Source organism: Podarcis muralis, chromosome 5 (assembly GCF_964188315.1).
Source record: "Podarcis muralis chromosome 5, rPodMur119.hap1.1, whole genome shotgun sequence".
NCBI classification, from domain to species: domain Eukaryota; kingdom Metazoa; phylum Chordata; class Lepidosauria; order Squamata; family Lacertidae; genus Podarcis; species Podarcis muralis.
Window position 1 is genome coordinate 69,073,955 of NC_135659.1, and position 18,329 is coordinate 69,092,283.

Genomic DNA, 18,329 nt, shown 5'->3' on the forward strand with positions numbered 1-18,329 from the left:
TGGCCTCTCTCCGCTTTAGGGAGCAGTGGGGAAAGGCAGGGCAGCAAGGTTAGCGTAAATGGAAAGGAAGAGTAACATCAGCTGCACAAGTCATAAACTTGCCATGCAAAACCAGCTGTGAGGCAATATTAATTTTAAAAGTTGAAACCTTTATTATTATAATTTAATATGCACCTTAAAATGTTCCTAATAAGGTTCAGGTCAAATTACTCCCCATTCCACTGCCCAATATTTTTAAGCGGAGCCTTAAAAACTTGGAAGCTTCCTCTGGTCTCATTCCTGACTCAAAATAGGCAGCTGGAAAGAGAGCACAAAAACACCCAATGCTTTAAGGCTATTCAGACTGGAGGAGTGTTTGCGTGCCTGGGAAAGAGGACATTTAACTTGAAGCATGCTAGAAACATTTTAAGTCCATGTGGTGTAGTAGTAGTAGTAGTAGTAGTAGTAGTAGTAGTAGTAGTAATAATAAATAAAAAAACAACAACTCAGCTTTCTTTCTTTTTAGTGATCCCATCACTGCTAGGTTAGCATCCCTGCCTCCCTTTTAGGCTATCACATCCATTCCATGATTAAGTCTAATGGGCCTCATGAGTGACGCCTATCACTTACCAGTGGATCTAGCTTGGGAGCTAAAGGAAATTCCCACTGGGCCTCAAGAGCAATAAAGATGCAAACTAGTTTCTTTCGCAGAGAAATCTGCTGTAAGTAGTCAATAGTACTTCCATGAGCCAAGTAGCTCTGAAACCCCAGTTGCCATTATACTAGCTACTGTGACAAGACACACAACAGGGTTTCACCCCCACGTAGACCCCACCATTACTTCCCCTCCTCCTTGACCTACCCAGCTCTTCTTTTTCTTCTTCTTGGCATCTGCATCCTTGCCACTGCCGATGCTAGAATGGCTGGTGATGCTGTTCAGGCTGGATATACTGTCCGACGAGTTCTGCCTCTTGATACGCAGCTCTGGAGAGTCACAGGGAAGGGAAGAGATGCATTCAAAACCTGTGGACAAACTGGCAGCTCTTGCAGGCACCCAGGTAATCAGCTACCACCTCTCTGTTTTTAGCATCAATTCCAAACACAGCTAGCAAAAAAAAAAAAAAGTTCTCTGTACTTTGTTCCCAGGCTAGACTTCAAATCAAATCTTAACATTTTTATTTAAGGTCAGGCAGGGCCCAAGGAAGTGGGAATAGTAGGGAATGGAGCACACAGGGGCAGCATCTGGGGACAGGCAAGATTTGGGGACCATAAGGAAAGATGAGGAGCTGCATGTATTCAGATTCGATGACGGCTTGGTCTCTTGTCTTGGGAATGCTTGTCAATAAATACTCAGGGAGTTTCTAGTGCTCAGGACCACCATGACTCCATTCCCCCATCCTTCTACTCCTCTGGAATTTCATCCTATCAGTGCAATGCTAGAAGGCAGCGAAAGAAGTATAACTCTTAGCTGCCTTTACCACTGTTCTGTTTTTTTCCCATTAGCACAATGGCAACGATGGCTGTTCCCATCTATAAAACCAGGAGCTCCAATTTCAGAACAAAGGAGGAGGAAGCAACACACAAGTACGGTCACTGTGACATTATGGAGACTGAAAGCATGAAGCTTCCCCATCTTTCTCCCACTCTCATTACTAAGGGCTCCACGTCTGGGAAGGAGAGAGAGGACGTTGGGCATAGAACCTACACAGTACTGCCCTACGTCTGTCTGGCTGCTGCTTGCTTTATCTCCCTTCAAATATTAAAGGACCAGTAAAAGTGTGTGTGTTCCAACTGGCTCCCTTGAAAGTGCATTTTATCCAAGCACCACACCACAATGTCTAACTGCTCCCTCCCTTGCTCCTAGCAGGAAAAGGAACGAATCCTGTCCACCCTGTCTCTAATCCACCATTTGGCAGCTGCATAGCCAAAGATCCACCAGGAGAGTGTGTGTTGAAGGCTGCACTCACCTTTGGGTGTTATGTCTGTTCCATTCAGGGCCCCTTGGATAACAGCTTGGGCTTCTGAGTTCTTTTTCTTCAAGAAATCAATTGTCTCCCTCAAGTCCACCAGCTCAGTGTCCTAGAAGGTGAAGCATAACTGATGAATGCATTGCATTTTAGTATTTTATTAACTGCTCTGCTGCAAACCTATGCTAGGGGGAGGTGGGAGAAAGGAAACAACAGCAAGCAGTTTCGTAGGGCAGGCCTCAGCACCTTGGATCAGCCATGGACCCTGCCAACTGCCTCAAACTCACCTTCTCTTCCGCAGTCTCTGCAAGATGTCGGAGACGGGAAGTCATGTTCACGAGGCTCTGCTCAAAGGCTGCTACTAAGTTCGCCTGGAAAGGAAATTGAAAAGGGGTGATATGCCCACATGCCAGTACAAGGAACAGAGTCATATGAAGGAAACAGGAATCAGAGGGACCCACAGGTCAGTGGCAGAGCACATGATCTGCATGAAGCGGGTCATTTGCATGGATTCAGTTGCATTTACAAAAAGACCACACAGCGCATGATGGGAATGATATTTCACTACCTGGAGAGCAACTGCCGGTCAGAATAGACACATAAGCTGGCCTTGTATTAATGCAGCTCTGTAGATTCTTAATTGCTTATCAGCAAAGATACTGGGAGCTCCTAGTTAAACCCATTATCCCATCAGGGATTGCAGTTCTACAGCAGAAGTATATGGCAGAAGGCTGGTGTCTCTAAAACTACAACTCTATACACAGTTGTTCTCAACACAGTGGAGTGGGTCCCCGTCGGGGAGGTGTGTAAAACTTGAAGTGAAGGGGGCAAAGTTTCAGGAGAGGACAGTGTCTTGAGGCTGGTGGATCCTATAGCCACACACCAACCAAAACACATGAGTAGTTGAATGCCCCTTAGCAAGAGGATCCTCAATGATTCAGGTTGGGTTTGCTAAGTCATACTGGGCTGCCCCATTCTGATCTGGGGAAAGCTGTAGCTTTGTTCTAATGGTGTTTCTAATTCTATTCCCCTTTCTAATGGCAGCTTTGAATTAGTCCCCTGGGCTCTGATCGAGTGACCTCTGGTACACAGGAAGGGGCTGCACTTAAATGACTGCATGAAATAATATTTACTCATTATGCAGTGGAATAGGCAGTTGCCGCTGTGATAGATTAAAGATGCAATCTATCGTTCTCCTTTATTCTAAGATCCAAGCTCAAAACGTTTTAGAGACACTGAGCTAGCAAAACAGTGAGTATCCACTAGAGGGTGCTCCTATTCCATGTTGAATACAGAAAGCTGGGTTTAAGCTCCCTGCCTTGCTTGGGTAGAGGGGCTCAGCACTTTGTCTCTGGAAGGCTGGGAATTCTCATGCAGGGCTAGTTCCAAAGGTTTGAGTATACATGTTTCCGTGTACATAGAATCCTAGAATTGCATAGTTGGAAGGGACCCTGAGGATCATCTAGTCCAACCCCTGCAATGCAAGAATACGCAGCCGGGCTCGAACTTGCAACCTTGGCATTATTAGCAACATGCTCCAACACACTGAGCTAGATCATCATCTTATCTGTATGCCATTTTTCCATACTTAAAAAAAAACACATGCTCGAGGTGGCTTACAACTTGACAAGGTTTACATAATTACAAATGTAACAAAAGCCACAAACAATAAATAAAAAACATCAGAAAGCACACAACCAAACTGAAACCATTTCCACATAAATCATAATAAGACCTAAAAATAAAGATACGAAAAGTAATATAAATAACAAACAAAAAAACCCCAACAAAACACCCTATATGCAGAACCCCTGTGTAAAATGTGATCACACCATATATTTGTATTCACTATTTATTTGGTCGAAACACCTTGACCCACATCTCCCTTCCCTATTATATCCTTCCATTTTCCTTTGGTATTTTTGAATGCTACTTTAATTTACATCATTCAAAATTTTGTTTATGAGAGAGGAGCATTTGCGGCAGATTAACAACACAGGGCGACTCACGTTGGCCGAAAGCTGGGATGTCAACGTGGCCACTTTCTCCTGGGATGACTCCAACTCACGGCGCAGTTTGCGGATTTGCTACAATCAGGGAGAAAGAGAAAGATGGGGAGGAGTCAGGGAGCAAGATAGACCCTTTTGCTCTCCACCAATGGGTCAAGAGCAAATCAGCCGTAGGGAGGACAGAGAGAGAGAGAATCTTACTGTACCTCAGACTGCATCCTCTCCTCAGCCTGGCAGCACATGGTGGGGCAGAGGAGAGACAGAGAGAGGCAGGCGGTTAGGGCATAAGTAGCAGAGGCGCACTCACAGGCAAAGGCGAGGAGCCATGCAGAGAAGCCAGCACCTCCGCTGCAATCTTTCCACATGCACCACGCTTCTTGTGGCAACACGACAACAGCTTATTTCTGCCACACCTTCCCCCCTCCCCACATGGTTACACGCAAAGCCCTGAAAGAGCGGCACAGCACCCCATCACTCGAAAAGACTGCAGCAGGGGAACATCCAGGGTTTGGGGAAGAGAGGGAAGGATGGCCTGCCAGAATTGCAGCACTGAGGGCAGGCCAGGCCCGCTGATGAAGGGAACACAGCTTACTGAGGAATAAGTGGAGGAAGCACTCGACGCCAGGGACAGCACAGATCCGTGAACTGCAATAGACAAAAGAGAGAAGACACGTGTCATGGGGTCATCTCCTCACCGTGGGGCATCAGTGTACATGGGGCAAGGGGAGAACCTAGAGGCACAAAGAAGTGGGGCCACAACACCAAGAGTCAACGTGAGGCTCTCTTAACAGTTAACACGGGAAATTTGAGGGATCGGGAGAGCGTTCGGTCCTGGAAGAAACGGGCAAGATTCTTTGCCTGCATGGGTGGATCATCCATCCCAGCCAAGGCTCAACATTCCTAGAGAAATGTGAAAACATTTTGCTAGCACAGGCGTTCAATGTTTGTTTTCAGCACGAAGACCTACGTTTTAACGCAGCACATCAGGAACAATAAAAACCCTGAACTTGAAGTAATACGAGGCACGCAATCAGCAATGGCCCAGGTGGAGACCCTGGCTGAGGGAGTTCCCTGCCACAACCCAACGGAAATCAGTTCTATCACTACCTGAACTATATTGCAATCTTTCCGCAGGGCCTGCAAGACAGAGCTGTTCCACCAGGCCTTTGGCCAAGGCACAGTCTGACCCCCTCCTTTGGTAATCCTCACAGAACTCTAGCCCAATGGTTGCCATTAATTTGATTTTAAATTGATTTTAGAATGAATTGATTTTAGAATGCATTTCAATTAACTGATTGTGATTTTATGTAAACTGTGTTACTTTTATTGTTGTTAGCTGCTCTGAGCCCGGCTTCGGCTGGGGAGGGCGGGATATAAATAAAATTTATTATTATTACTACTACTACAGATGCAGTGTGGACACACATCCTCAAAAGAGGTGTGGCTGTCTCTGCCCCATGGCAAGCTAGCACTGGGCGATGGGCAGAGTGCCTGCCTCCCACATCCTGTTTATCGTGGTGCTGGAAGTGCAGGAGGGAGAAAGCAATGCTTGAAAGTTACCGATCTCACCCACTCACACCTCCTGTCCCCAGCTCTGCCATGTCATCTTGCTCCCCTGCAAGCAAGAAGCAGCTCCCACAGCTGCACCAGCCCACCTGCCAGGTACACCTGTGCGCACTTGAGAAGACCTGACAGACAGAATTTGTCGCGACCGTATCCCTCTCACCATTATTACTGTGGAGGAGACTCTTGTCCTCCTGGCTGGGTGCAGGACTCTCACCATCATCCACAGGGTCGCGAAAGGAGCCCGAACGGATCATGCCCTTGGGCCGGTCTGCCAGGGAGAGGGTGCTGCCCATGGGGGACGCATTGTACAGCTCGAAGGTGGAGTCGTGGGTGGGGATGCTGTTGGAGCGGGTGATCCTTGGGGTGTTGGCTGCCGTGGGGGTCACTGCAGGAGAAGGAGGGAGGGGAGGACAAGCTAGTCAGATGGAACTGCTTGAAGCAGGAATGGGGGTGTAGGAACAGAGGGCTCACTAGACTCAGGGGTGGCAGCCAGGAGAGAGAGAGAGAGAGAGAGAGAGAGAGAGAGAGAGAGAGAGAGAGAGAGAAGGGTAGAATCTTTGAATGTACACCGTTCCTTGCACAAACCAATCTGCACCTGTGTAAAATGTAAACACTTGCACCAGGCCACCCCTTAACATCTCTGATTTCATGCCCCTGACCTTGGAGTCGGTTTTGGGTGAGCTGGCAGTGCCATCTCAGAAGAAAGAAAATTAAGGGAAAGGATCTCAGAAAGTATAGATCAGCATCAGCTTCAACTGGCTTAGAACACCTGTCTCCAAAAGTTCCCCCTGCAGGAAAACAGAAGGCAAGAGAAACTAACCAATATTAGTGAGTGGTGCCTTTCCAACCAATGGCATGGAGAGAGCAGGAGGGGAAGGCAGCTCAGACTGATCATCTGATTCCTGCAATCCTCCAATCGTGTGGGAGTGCCGCCTCTCCTTGGCCTCTTCCTGGGACTGGATTTGATACCTGCCAAAATTAAGGGAGAGAGAAGTAGAACAAGGAAGACTGGAGGAATTTTGTAGCCATAAAACAACTGTGGTGGCTTAGGCTTAACATCACTCATGTAGCCAGTTCCTGAGGTCATAGTAAGCGAAATTCTAAATTTCGCTGGGGAGCACCTAATTGTATAGCAATGGTGATGCTAAGAAAGTGTGGATTACTCAGTGCTAATAAGGTAATCAGAGCTTTCGAAAGCAGATTGCCATCCAAGGTACTCTTTCCAAAGGACATGAGAAAAAATAGATAAACCAAGGCCACAGCTCTTTGAACATTTGGTTTAGGATTAAGTCTCATTAAATCTTGGGCCTTACTTCAGAGGAAACCTGTTCAGGCTTGGACTTCAGTGCATGCATTCACCCCGTAAGTATTTGAACACAGCTACAAAAAGTCAATGGAAGCCATATCATGGAAGCCGTTTATATACTGTCCAATTTATTATGCCCTCTAGAACATGGCCAGTTAACAGCAAATGCTACCATACTATAAAGTTCTGCAGAGTATTTCATTCTGGTGAACATCATTTATTAACTGAGGACTTTAAACAGGATTCACCTAATGAGCCCTGCCAGAAGAAGCCCTATGCAAGGACTTCTGCTTGCTCAACAAGGCTTCCTCTACACCCAGAAAAGTGCACAGGGGGAGGAGAGAGAGGATCATTCCATCTGGCAAGTTGAAATGCTTGTGCATACAGAACATTCATCATACTGCAATAATAAAGTGCTTTTTTTTATTAAAAAAAAGGACACCACAACGGCCATTATAAACAAAAATAAATAATAACTTCAATATTGTTCACAGCAAACAGCTCCCAGGATAGTTTGTGCTCCACATACAGTGGTTGGGAAAGCTGTGCCTAGCCTTCCTATATACAATCTTGCAAAGGACCAAGAAGTGAGAGATGTAACCAGATCCCTAGACTGGTTTGCTTTGAACAGAAACAGGGTGGGCTGCTTTTATGAACCACCATGGTTAATTGATTTTCTTTGGGATCTTACTCTGTAGCATGTAGAATATTAAGTACCCTGTTTAAGAGGATGATAAACAGCATGCTCAAAATAACATATAGTGTTGGTTTGCGAAGAACACCGAGATTTCTTCAACTGGTCATCTTGTGTTAGTATGACCACAGTGAAAAGCAGGTTTCGTCTACTGCAACTTCATACTGTATGCCATGCCCACTAATTTATTTGACCATCAGTTGATAGCAACAGGAAAGTGAGGGGTAGGGTAGAAGGACGATTACCTTAGTCCCTTCTTGGGCAATGTATTCCGATCACGGTTAGAGCTGCAGGAAGGGAAGCAAGCACAACAGTATTTGTTAATCATTTGCTGGAGTCCAGCTGTAGCATCTGATGGGCGATAAACTGGTTTATGAAGTTTTGGGAATGCAGAGCATTATCTGGCTTAGTTTAGAAGCATGGAGTTAGAACTCCATGGACATGAAGCTAGAACTCCACCATGGGCAAGAACAACGAACTGCAACATTATGCTGGAGTTTGAATAAAGATTTTCCACTGCACTGCAATTCCACTGCTCTGCTTCCACTTCCCCAACTGCCTTCCTTGTTGCTCTGCAATACTTTAGCTGCAGGGAATAGGAATTGCTTCACAGAGAACCAACCATGTTTCCAAAAAAGCCCCATCCCCTTTAGCCTGGGGATCATGCCATCAAACAAAAGCTACCCCACTTTCTTCTACCTGTCCAGGTGTGTGATCCTGGGGCTCCCCGTCCAGGACATCTCACTGGGTTCCTCCTCAGCAGCCACAACGGGAGGGGTGGGAGCAGTGGTGGGAGCAGTTGTATTGCCTGCAGAGAAGGGGCTGTGCAGGCTCATAGGCATCTGCAAGGACTCCATGCTCCTGTGCAACCCTGAGAGCTTGGGGTACATGCGGGATTCCTTGGGGATGCTGAAGCCTCCCATGAGCTCCAGGCCCTGGGAGAAGCTAGCAGAGTTTATGTTAAGGACCGGAGCAGGGCTTGGCGTGAAGCACGACGTGAGGTGGGGGCCCACGTTTGCTGCAGCTGGATGGGACTCGTGCAGTTTGCCACCGTGCATCTGGTGTTCGCTGGAGGGAGGGAGGTCCAGACTGTTGGAGTTCACCTTGTCCAGGTTGGCCAGAGAAGGAGCTTTCACGTAGCTTTTGGCAGCTGACCTGAAGGAAAGCAACATGGTGTTAGAAGGTGACTGTGGGCAGAGACTTGGAGCTTTGCATGGCTCTTATCGTACCTTTTATTTATTTGTTTAACAAATTTCTTAACCCAGCCATAGGCCTGCTAGAAACACCCACAATTGTCAGGCTATGGGGAATCGGATCCCTCCCCCGGTGGCAGTAAATAAACAGATCAAACAAAAGGAATGTTCTTACTAGATAAGTTCTCTAATAATCACAGTGAGAGACAAAGGAATACATATCTCTCTAAAAATGGTGTTACTCCCAGTAAAGGTTCACCCCCTCCGTCACCATTAATCTATGTCACTCCAACGTAGGGTAATCTGAGCTTTCTTTTCTATCACTTTCTAAGCCCGTCTAGTCTTAGTTGAAGGGGGGGGGGGGGTCATGAATGCTGTCCAAGGACACTGAATCTATCAGGTGTCTCTCTCCTGGTATTTCCTCTTCTAGTTGTTCTTCACCCAGCTTTTCCCCTCTGGACTATGCCCCTCTGTAAACCTCTGTTCTAAATCAATACTGTCCTCCTGCCCTTGGGAAGGTTCAGAAAAAGGGGGAGCGGTTCCCACCATTCCTCCTCAGTCCAGTTCCTGACAACAATTCTTTTTTCTCCCAATTATATTTTATTAAGTTTCAACATTTTCAACATATACAATCAAAACACAATTTCGTCTTTTCTCTTATTTTTGTCGACTTCTCACTCTCCCCTTCTGCTGAACCCTATCTTCTACCTGTTAAATCATAATCTCGATATTATAATCAACACCCACAATTCTTCTTACCTGAGTGGAGTTGGTGGCAACTCAGCCACTTTAGCAGAAGTCTGGTGCCCACTTTGAGCCTTTGGGGTGCTTTCAGGGGAGCCGATACTCTTGAGTGAGACGCAGTCAGAGTCCAGGGCCACAGCTTTGGCTTTGGCTTTCTCCTTCTCCCTGTCCGTCTGATTCACTGGCACTGGCGTGCTCCGGCCTGTGCCAATCTTAGAGGGCTCTTTCAGCCGTGAGACACTGATGCTTCCTTTTGTGCTGAGCAGGCTGGGGTCAATGCTGCTGCTCACTGGCCGTGGCCCACTGCGTCCACCAGTCACGCTCATGGAACTAGATTTGGCTGGGCGTGGCAGGCTCCGGTACTGGATGTTGGTGCGGGCCCCTGGGGCCATGAAGCCAGGCTCCCCAGCATTAGAGACATCCAAGCTGGTTTTCCTTCCATTGACTGGCTTGACTGGGATGCTAGAAGTCTTCTGGATCTTACCAAGGGTGGCCGAGCCACCAGCTTGCATCACCGTGGCAGTGCCAGTTGCAGGAGGTGGCTTCTTGTAGCCAAAAGAGCCGGAAGTTGTGGTCCGGGTCAGCCCAGAAGGGGGCTTCTTGGCATCTGAAATCCGATCTCGGCCAGCATCAGACGATGAGCGCTGCAGGCTGGCGTTCTTCACTGAAAGCTTGTTCTTGTCTGTTGCTTTTGCTTCAGGTTTACCTGCAGGAGAAATAACTCAGTTTGAAGAAAAGGCATTTGTGCACGCAGCTTCTTAGGTGACCAAAAGAAACTTATCAAAAAGGTCCTTAGTCAGGACAGCCAGTCCCTGCACCAAAATGAGCACAATGTCAGGGCACACGTCAGTACAACCATCTCCCAAGCTAAATTGTACTGATTTTGTTTCAGGGAACATGATCAAAGACTTTACTGAGATGAGATGCAGCCCTAGGATGTATCGAGCACATTCCAGGCTCCCTTCTTTCTCTGTGGCCTACAGTTAGTCATGCACCTTTGACTGCACTCTCAAGATGAATGGGAAGCAAACAAAACAGGCAAGGAAGTGGAGGTGGCAGCCACAAACCTGCCTAGCTAACACTAGGGCTCCACTTCCTGTTCCAACCTCACCTGCCACTTTGAGGGTCTGGGCTGTGTGGGTGATGGGAGAGGTCACTGCCACAGGAGGAGTTTTGCCCTTCTTCAAGGAGCCCGGTGGGCCCAAACTGACTGGCTTTTTCAGATCTCCGCCTTTGGCAGGAGCCTCGTCACAGCTTTCCGAGCGCTCCCGTCGCCATTTGGAAGAGCTGTGCTCCATTTTCAGACTCCCGCTGTCATAGTCCATCTTCTTCTGAGCCTTCTCTTCTGGCTCTCCGTACCAGTTCAGCCCACTCTCTGCCAGTGAGCGCTTCTCAGAGTCCGTGCGCAGCTGTAAGGCAAGCAGAAGAGGATTCTGTTAGCTGGTACCTTAACCTTGCCACCCAAAATACTCCCCCAGCCTCCTGTGTGCACATAGGAAGCTGCCTCAAACCAGGCCTGGCTATTTCTCAATCTGGCCCGGAATGGTCTGTTCTGTTTGGTGGAAGTTCTACAGGGGCTCAGGGGAAAGTCTTTTGCGTCTTCTGCTACCTGGGTATTTTCTTTTTTAGTACAGCTGCCAGGAACTGAACCAGGGACCTTCCGCATGCATAGAATATGCTCTACCATAGAGTTATAGACCTCCCCTCATCATAGCCCCACAACTACACCAGCTTAACAAATGGGAGAGAAAAAACAGCCCTTCAGTTCCAAAGGCACTGGTCGCTCCTGCGTCTGCAGGCAGAAAATGGGATAGGCATTCTGTGCTTTGGGGGCTGTGGCTCCCCCCCCCACACACACACAATATAAGGAGAAATTCAATGGCAGAAGTATTCATCTTTCCCCTGAGAACACTTTTAAGGAGAAAGACAGCACAGGGCTTCATGCAATTTCTTTCTCCGGTACCAAAACTGCAGCAGCAGCAGCAGCAGCATGAAAACATGGCGGATTCTCTGGGTGCCTGTCCTACCTACCGCTATGGCGGAGTTCCTGCGAGAAGCCGTGGGGGTGGAAGGCAGGGAATTGAGCGAGGAGCTGGCATTGAACTCTTCTGAGCTGAGATTGTCAGAGGCATCGCTGAGGCCGCTGCTGATGGAGCTACTCTCATCCCAGCTGAAACACACAGGAGGCAACAATGGTTAATAATAGTCCATAAAAAGTATAAAATCCAATTAAATATCCACACAGCAGCGGTCAAATCTTAGGCAATATTGCCAGCTCAAAGAAGATGCTTTGTTTGTTTATTTAAATATTTATACATCACACTTTAATAAAAATACAACAAGACAGTATTGATGACTACTCGAGAGTGCATACTTTGATACACAATTTGTCACAGATTTATTGCTCCCTAGCACCCTAATAATCCTTTCTTACAACCAAGTTGGTCAAAGTGTGGTTAAAGGATGGGTTTTTGCCATATTTTCAGTGCATACTTATAAGTGAAGCAAGGATCTTTTAATTTCCACATCCCTCCCCCCCACCCCAGCTACTGTGTGTGTGTGTGTGTGTGTGTGTGTGTGAGAGAGAGAGAGAGAGAGAGAGAGAGAGAGAGAGAGAGAGAGAGAGAGAGTAGTACAAACTCAGTTTTAGCTGCTAGGACTAGGCTTGCTTGAGAACAAAAGCTCAGGCTAGTTTACTCTTGTCATGTGGATTGTCATTTCAGAATACTATATTCATATACATTAACATACATTGTAAAAACCAATCCAAAAATCAGTGTGTATTTTGCAAAGTGCTCAGATGCAGAAACTGAGGTGTTCAGCTCAGCTGCATCTTGGAACAAGATAGAGCTGGAAAAGAGTGTTGGTCATAAACAGTCGGACCTTGGGGCATCCCAGAAGGAGACTCGGGGTCATAGTAACAATGAGGAATGGTTGCCAACCCTCTCACATGGGACAGGGGTCCAGGAATACCATGAACAGGAAGAAGCTTCTTTCCTATGTGGAGGGCCTGTGAGGAGCAGGTGCGTGGGGGAAGGAGGAAGAACACTGTGTATTTTTTTATTTTAAAAAGTGAAATAAAATACTTCTTTCATGTCATCTGGCACTTTGCACTCAAGAATAAATAGTGTAGACCATTTCAAATAATGATAGAACCATGTCTGATAGGCAGTTCCAGTGTCTAAGAATTTCCTTGGGGGGATCCTTTGTACAAAGGTACCGTAAGCAACAATGGTCGCCAAGCAAGGAACCTTATTTAGCATGGCAATTTGGAAGAAATCAAACTATCTGATCACTACAGAAGACTTTGCAGCCCTACTAATCAGTTCTACGTGAACAATTGTCACTTTGCCCAAATTTCATAAAATAATCCAGTTTTCCTGCTTTATTCCAGCCTTGCTGCTAGCATGTAGTTGGATGAGCAGCTTGCCAGACAAACCGTGTAAGCCACCCAGTAAATATAAGTGAGCAGGACTTGTACAAATTTGTTGCAAGCTACTAAATGTTTTGCACATATAGTTGCTTCACTTTGAACCCAGTAGCTGAAGCTTTCTAGAAGATGGAGATTATTTTTATTTTTAGCAAGGAGTAATCTGGTAGAAATTGAAAGATGGGGTTAAGTGACAGACAGTAACAGAACCAGAATGTGGTATAACTGGAACCATTGGCAGGGAGAAGCAGCCACATAGGGCACAAAAGTTCAGTGCCTTCACCAACATGGAACATTTTTGTAGATCTTGCTTGGATGCATTCTAACACATGACAATCATGAGGACTAGAACACTGTTTATAATGAAAGTATTTTTGAGAATACTTGCCACATATGAGATTTTGCATCAGATGCAGAAACCCAAAATGTGAATAGTCCAGGTTATCTACTAAGTGACCCCTAGTCTGTTGTCAGTCCTCTTATAAATGCCCAAATGAGCTCTCATCAACACAGGATCTGTGTTTGCTGCAGCTAATTTAGCAGCCAGCGGAAAAGGGTCTAGTTAAAAATGTCCAAAATGCCTTCCTTTGTACTGCAGAGGGTGCTATTGAAAGTAGGACAGCATCTCAGCCTGCGTATATTGCACCTGATTACTTTACACGTCTAGCACCAGCCAAGGAACTAGGAAAAAGAGAGAGCAAAGTCTTTCCCCAAGATAGGTGTTGAAGCAGGAGACTGGCAGATGCTAATCCAGGCATTACCGAATGTCTACACTGTGACATTTATTGTGAGCTGCTGCCAATGTCAGCCAACAGCCAGGCTGTAAAGTGCACCACAGGGAGATCATTTAAGAAAGCAGAAGAGATTGGCTTAGTTTTGAATGGCACAGTTACTATCAGTCCTTAGCACCTGCTGGTATGGAGAATTTCTAGAGAGAAGGTGGGCTTGTTGTTCTTTTTGTTACTGGCTCTGAGATGGCTCAGTTGGTAGAGCATGAGACTCTTAATCTCCAGGTCATAGGTTTGAGCCCCACGTTGGGCAAAATACTTGCTGGAGGTTGGACTAGATGGTCCTCATGGTCCCAATGCTGTAATTCTATGTTATGTATTTTTCTGTTTTTATTTTGTAACCCACCCTGTGATCGTTGGGTGAAAGACAGCAGAGAAAAGAAAAAAAGTAAGATCTGAGAACCCAAGAGTGTTTGTGGAATGTCTGGATGTTAAGGCAAGAGAGTGTGAGCCAGAACCGAGTGAGCGCTGTTATCTCCTCACCCTTGCCCCTCCATCTTAGCTCTGCTGAGCTTGCCCAAATAGAGCAACCTTCATTCTCCAGGCAAGGGGGCAGGATTTCCACCCTTCATGGCACCAGCCCCAGCCTGCATCATTCCCTTGCTCGCTTCAGCCTCATACATCAAGCCCCCGATGCGGGCTGCTCACATTCACCTATTTCATGACTTGATTTACCCAGAACAATCAAACAATAGTCACTCACTGGAAGAGGCCAAGGGACATAAGGCAGATTCCAAGGACCAGAACTGGACAGGGGCACTGAACTCTTTTATGAAATCCAGCGCTGGGCAAGAAAGCAGCTCCAAGGACAACAAGAGAAGGAGGGTGCAAAGAAGGCGCTTGGGAGGCCACTCATCCAAAAAGCATCTCTCATATGCCTTAACGCCATCCACAGATCCTTGGTAGCAGCTGCAGGTTGTACTCACCCAGCGACATACCATCTTTAAGTACTCAACCATTAAACAGATGGTTTGTGCTGGGCCGGGGTTGGGGGAGAGGAGAGTATTTATAGAACTGTGGGGAAGGGGGAGAGTTTAAAATGTTTGAGAAACACCTGGTCTGGAATAGACAGAAGGAAAGGAGCAGCAGCCAAAATAGCCAAACCTCAAGCTGATGCTCAGAAAGTGAGGGGCTGGATAAGTTGGTTGGTTGTAGTCTTGTGTTGTACATTTTAAAACTATCTATCCATCTATTCAGCAGTTATTTCTATTCAGTTATTTCTATTCAGCAGTTGTTTCTCATTACTGAATCTAAATAACGGGGAAAGGCATGCCTGCTACCTGTAACAAGCCTTTGTTGCTGCTGTGCTTCAAAGCTTAAAATCATGAACATAGCCTGTCAAAATGTGGGTGGCAACAAAAGCTATGTGGATGATGTAGCTAAGTGAGCCACGTTTCCTTGGTCTCCATTCGCCAACATTTGTCCCCCAAGGTTTCCATGAAGAGTCCCAGGCAAGTTCAGTCTGAATGAGAGCAAACCCTCCTTCGTCGGCAACAGCTGCCCGCTCTTGCAGATCCCAGTCCCTCTCACGTTTGTTTCCAAGAATGAAAGCAGAATGAACACAGGAGCAACTGGGGAGCAGTTTGCAGAGATTTTGCAACAGCACCATGACGCCTTCCAGAAACGTGGGTGGGCAAAGGGGCAAGCTAAGAGAAAGCCATCTGCCTCCCACCCAGCTCCTTAACATGACACTTCCAGCCTGCACAGAAACAGAGGGTGGAATGTTCTAACAGACCAAGCATTTCAACTTGTCAGATGAAACGTTCCCTCCGCTCCTTACCCCATGCAATGTTCTGGGGTTCTCCTGACTCTCTCAGAGCCAATTTCCAGAGGAGGGAGGGAACCCCATTGAGCATTCCATTGACAGAGCTCCTTAGGTGAATCCCACCCAGTGTCTTAATAATAAAGGCTTTGTTTCTCTCCAAAACTTCCTGTTGTTCTGCTATGTCTCTCCCCTGCTCCCATCACAGCTCTGCCTGTTGCTCTCCAGTCCTGTTTTTTTTCTTGTTCCACTGCTCTTTTCGACCCCTATTCTCTTAACTAACACCCATTCCTCCCCGCCCCCCTGCTCACTAGGAAATCACAATGGTGTGTAGAAGATGCGAAACAAAACACACACACACACACACCCCTAAGTTATTATTCACAGCCCATGACCAGGGTGGAGAACCTCAGGCCCCTCCAGATGTTGACTGTCTCCCGAGACAGACAGATGCCAACAACTCCCATCAGCCCCAGTCAGCAGAGCCAGCGGTCAGCGACGATGGGAGTTGTAAGAAAAAATTGGAGGGCTAAAAGTTCCCCACCCTGCCTGAGGAGGAGGAGGAGGAGGAGGAGGAGGAGGTAGAACCACTATCTCTAAAGAGGAGACTCAGCTCTTCATCTTTGCCTGTAGGAAATAAAACATCCATGCTGATCAACAATTACTTCACCCCTCCGCAAATGCTAGGTTGCCCACCCCCTATGGAACAAAATGACTCTTGTTGGCACACATACTGCAGCTTTGGGTTGTGGAGCAGGGCTGAAGAGGGTGGATACAGCAGCGGATCACATTTTACTTGCTCTCCAGGGCTCTTTAACACTCTGCAGCCAAACAAAGTCAGTATATTAACAAAGGCTCAGTACTCAAGTCAAGGCCAAATTGTGAGCAACTAAACAAGAACATGGAGACATCTTGACTCTCTGAAACACTACCAAAGTTCTGCCGTCACTGGATGCAAACTCCTGAGGCAAAATCCTCTCCAAAACAAAACAAAAAAAACATAACTCCCTCTGCTCCCCCACCCCATCGATCAGCATAATGACACAGTCTGACAGTTGTAAGACTCCTATGGGCTATTCTGCTTCTTCCCAAGTTTCAGTTTGGCTCCATGAAAAGTCCTAATAGGCCCTAGCAAAGGCAAGGCTTAACACTCTCTCTCTCTCTCTCTCTCTCTCTCTCTCTCTCTCTCACACACACACACACACACACACACACACCTCTAAAAAAATTCCAGATTTATAGGTCATAGAATGAGATTGGTAAATTAAGCTGTACATGCAGGGAGGATTAATAGAGGATGGTAAGTATTTATTGCTTTTGCAGCCTTCCCATTCACCAACTGCCATAACCCTTATAGCTTGCAAGGCCTTACTGTCGCAATTGCAGCCAAATACATTTATATTTACTTTACAAAAAATGCAGCTTGGGTATCTACGAAAACAAAAACAAATACTTTGCTAGCAAGTTTAAATCTGAGCAAGAGCTCCTCAGGCTACTTCCTTCTTTATCATTAGTTCTCACTTATGTGGGTTAAGCCCCACCACTGAAACAATAAGAAAAGGAGCTTCCAGAGAAGGGTGCTGCTGCGTAAATACATGTGTGTTTACGCTTGTGGTTTTCTTTGGGATAACCAGGAAGGGAGACCAGAGACAGCTAATGGCATCCTCCAGTCTCAGCAATGGAAGCAAATCTTGCTAGCAATGCCCCAGCAGGCCATGTGGAAAAGCTCATCTTTTCAGCTGTCAATCAAGCCATCTCAAGTGAAGAATGCTACTGGGTCACTGCATTACTCTGGTGCTTTAGGCTGGAGTGGCATCTGCCATTTTTCCCTAAGGTCCATCTTCCCAGCAATTGAGGGACCCAGAGGGCTTCCCAGAACAAACTGGAATGTAGCTCCTTCCATCAGGATAAGCAAAGGCCCCTTTCAGGTCATTGCTTGAGTGGGTCAGTAGTAGCCCCTTAGGCCAATTTAACAAGTCTAGACAAGGTCTGGGGTGGAGGAACAACAAAGGGGACAAATGTCCGCTTTGTGAATGAAAAAGGGGAGACCAGGAGAGGGGAAGAATATATACCCCCCTCCACCAGTGTCAATTCCAGCTGTCACAGGCCACAATGTATGCACTCCTCTGCGATGCTTTAGTCAACAAACAACTCATCAGTTGCTTGTTTCCAGAGATATCTGAGTGATGCAATGGGATGAAGGAATTCATACGCTCTCATTCATATTGTTAGGTTTTCTGGGGTTGGGGGGGTGGGGGTAGGCTGTATTCCTGGATCCAGCAGGGATTTAATTGCTGAATAAGCCAGGCAAGGGCCATAATGGCCCCCAAAGTATTGATCGTTAAGGTAGCAAAGAAAGTGGCACTGTGCCAGAGAGCAATTGGGTGGGGCTCCCTCCTTCACTCATCAGTTAGAAAGACAAGGCCAGAGTTGAGGTGTGTGATCTAGAAGCTAGAGTCAGAGACATGCTTGATTTCTGCATGAGTCCAAGGCTGTGACTATGGGAGAAGCAAGACCCTCTTAGGGTGTTAATGCTGTGAGCCCCTTAATTGTAGGCTCAAGTTGTATATTTGTGTAAATAAACCATATATCATAACGACACCCCAGTCTCCACTGTCCCTCACTCCAAGGAAACCAAACCCTGGGTAAAATGCCTGGAACCCGTTGTGTCTTGCACCGGTTTCAGAGATTAGGGTTGTGTGCAACAATATCTAATCTAATCACATCTCACAAGAAGAGTGAAGGTGTGGAATGTGTGACATGCTTTAAACTGAGCGAATACACACAAATGAGGAAAATATAAATGATCAAGAGCTGCTGATGGCTTGGAGATAACAGTCAAGGAAACATCAGTGGGTAGCAGCCCTGTTGCGATAATGGTTTTTACATTT

The 18,329-nt window shown here is 46.6% G+C and overlaps 1 protein-coding gene across 11 annotated transcripts in view; it reads right to left on the reverse strand.

Annotated features, from left to right (window-relative positions):
- The window catches only part of NAV1 (neuron navigator 1), a 257,934-nt gene that overhangs the window by 18,434 nt on the left and 221,171 nt on the right, over positions 1-18,329 (reverse strand). For 7 of the 11 annotated variants that reach the window (XM_077929106.1, XM_077929105.1, XM_028734648.2 and 4 more), the window contains 13 exons: positions 11,490-11,628; positions 10,570-10,867; positions 9,474-10,164; positions 8,221-8,676; positions 7,767-7,808; positions 6,342-6,490; positions 5,682-5,906; positions 4,548-4,600; positions 4,162-4,185; positions 3,956-4,033; positions 2,234-2,317; positions 1,947-2,058; positions 842-963 (listed from right to left, as the gene is read on the reverse strand). In XM_077929106.1, the coding sequence (XP_077785232.1) occupies positions 842-963; positions 1,947-2,058; positions 2,234-2,317; positions 3,956-4,033; positions 4,162-4,185; positions 4,548-4,600; positions 5,682-5,906; positions 6,342-6,490; positions 7,767-7,808; positions 8,221-8,676; positions 9,474-10,164; positions 10,570-10,867; positions 11,490-11,628 (2,473 nt within the window). The remainder of the gene's footprint in view (positions 1-841; positions 964-1,946; positions 2,059-2,233; positions 2,318-3,955; positions 4,034-4,161; positions 4,186-4,547; positions 4,601-5,681; positions 5,907-6,341; positions 6,491-7,766; positions 7,809-8,220; positions 8,677-9,473; positions 10,165-10,569; positions 10,868-11,489; positions 11,629-18,329) is intronic. The other 4 variants (XM_028734652.2, XM_028734656.2, XM_077929104.1 and 1 more) reach the window with 3 other exon arrangements.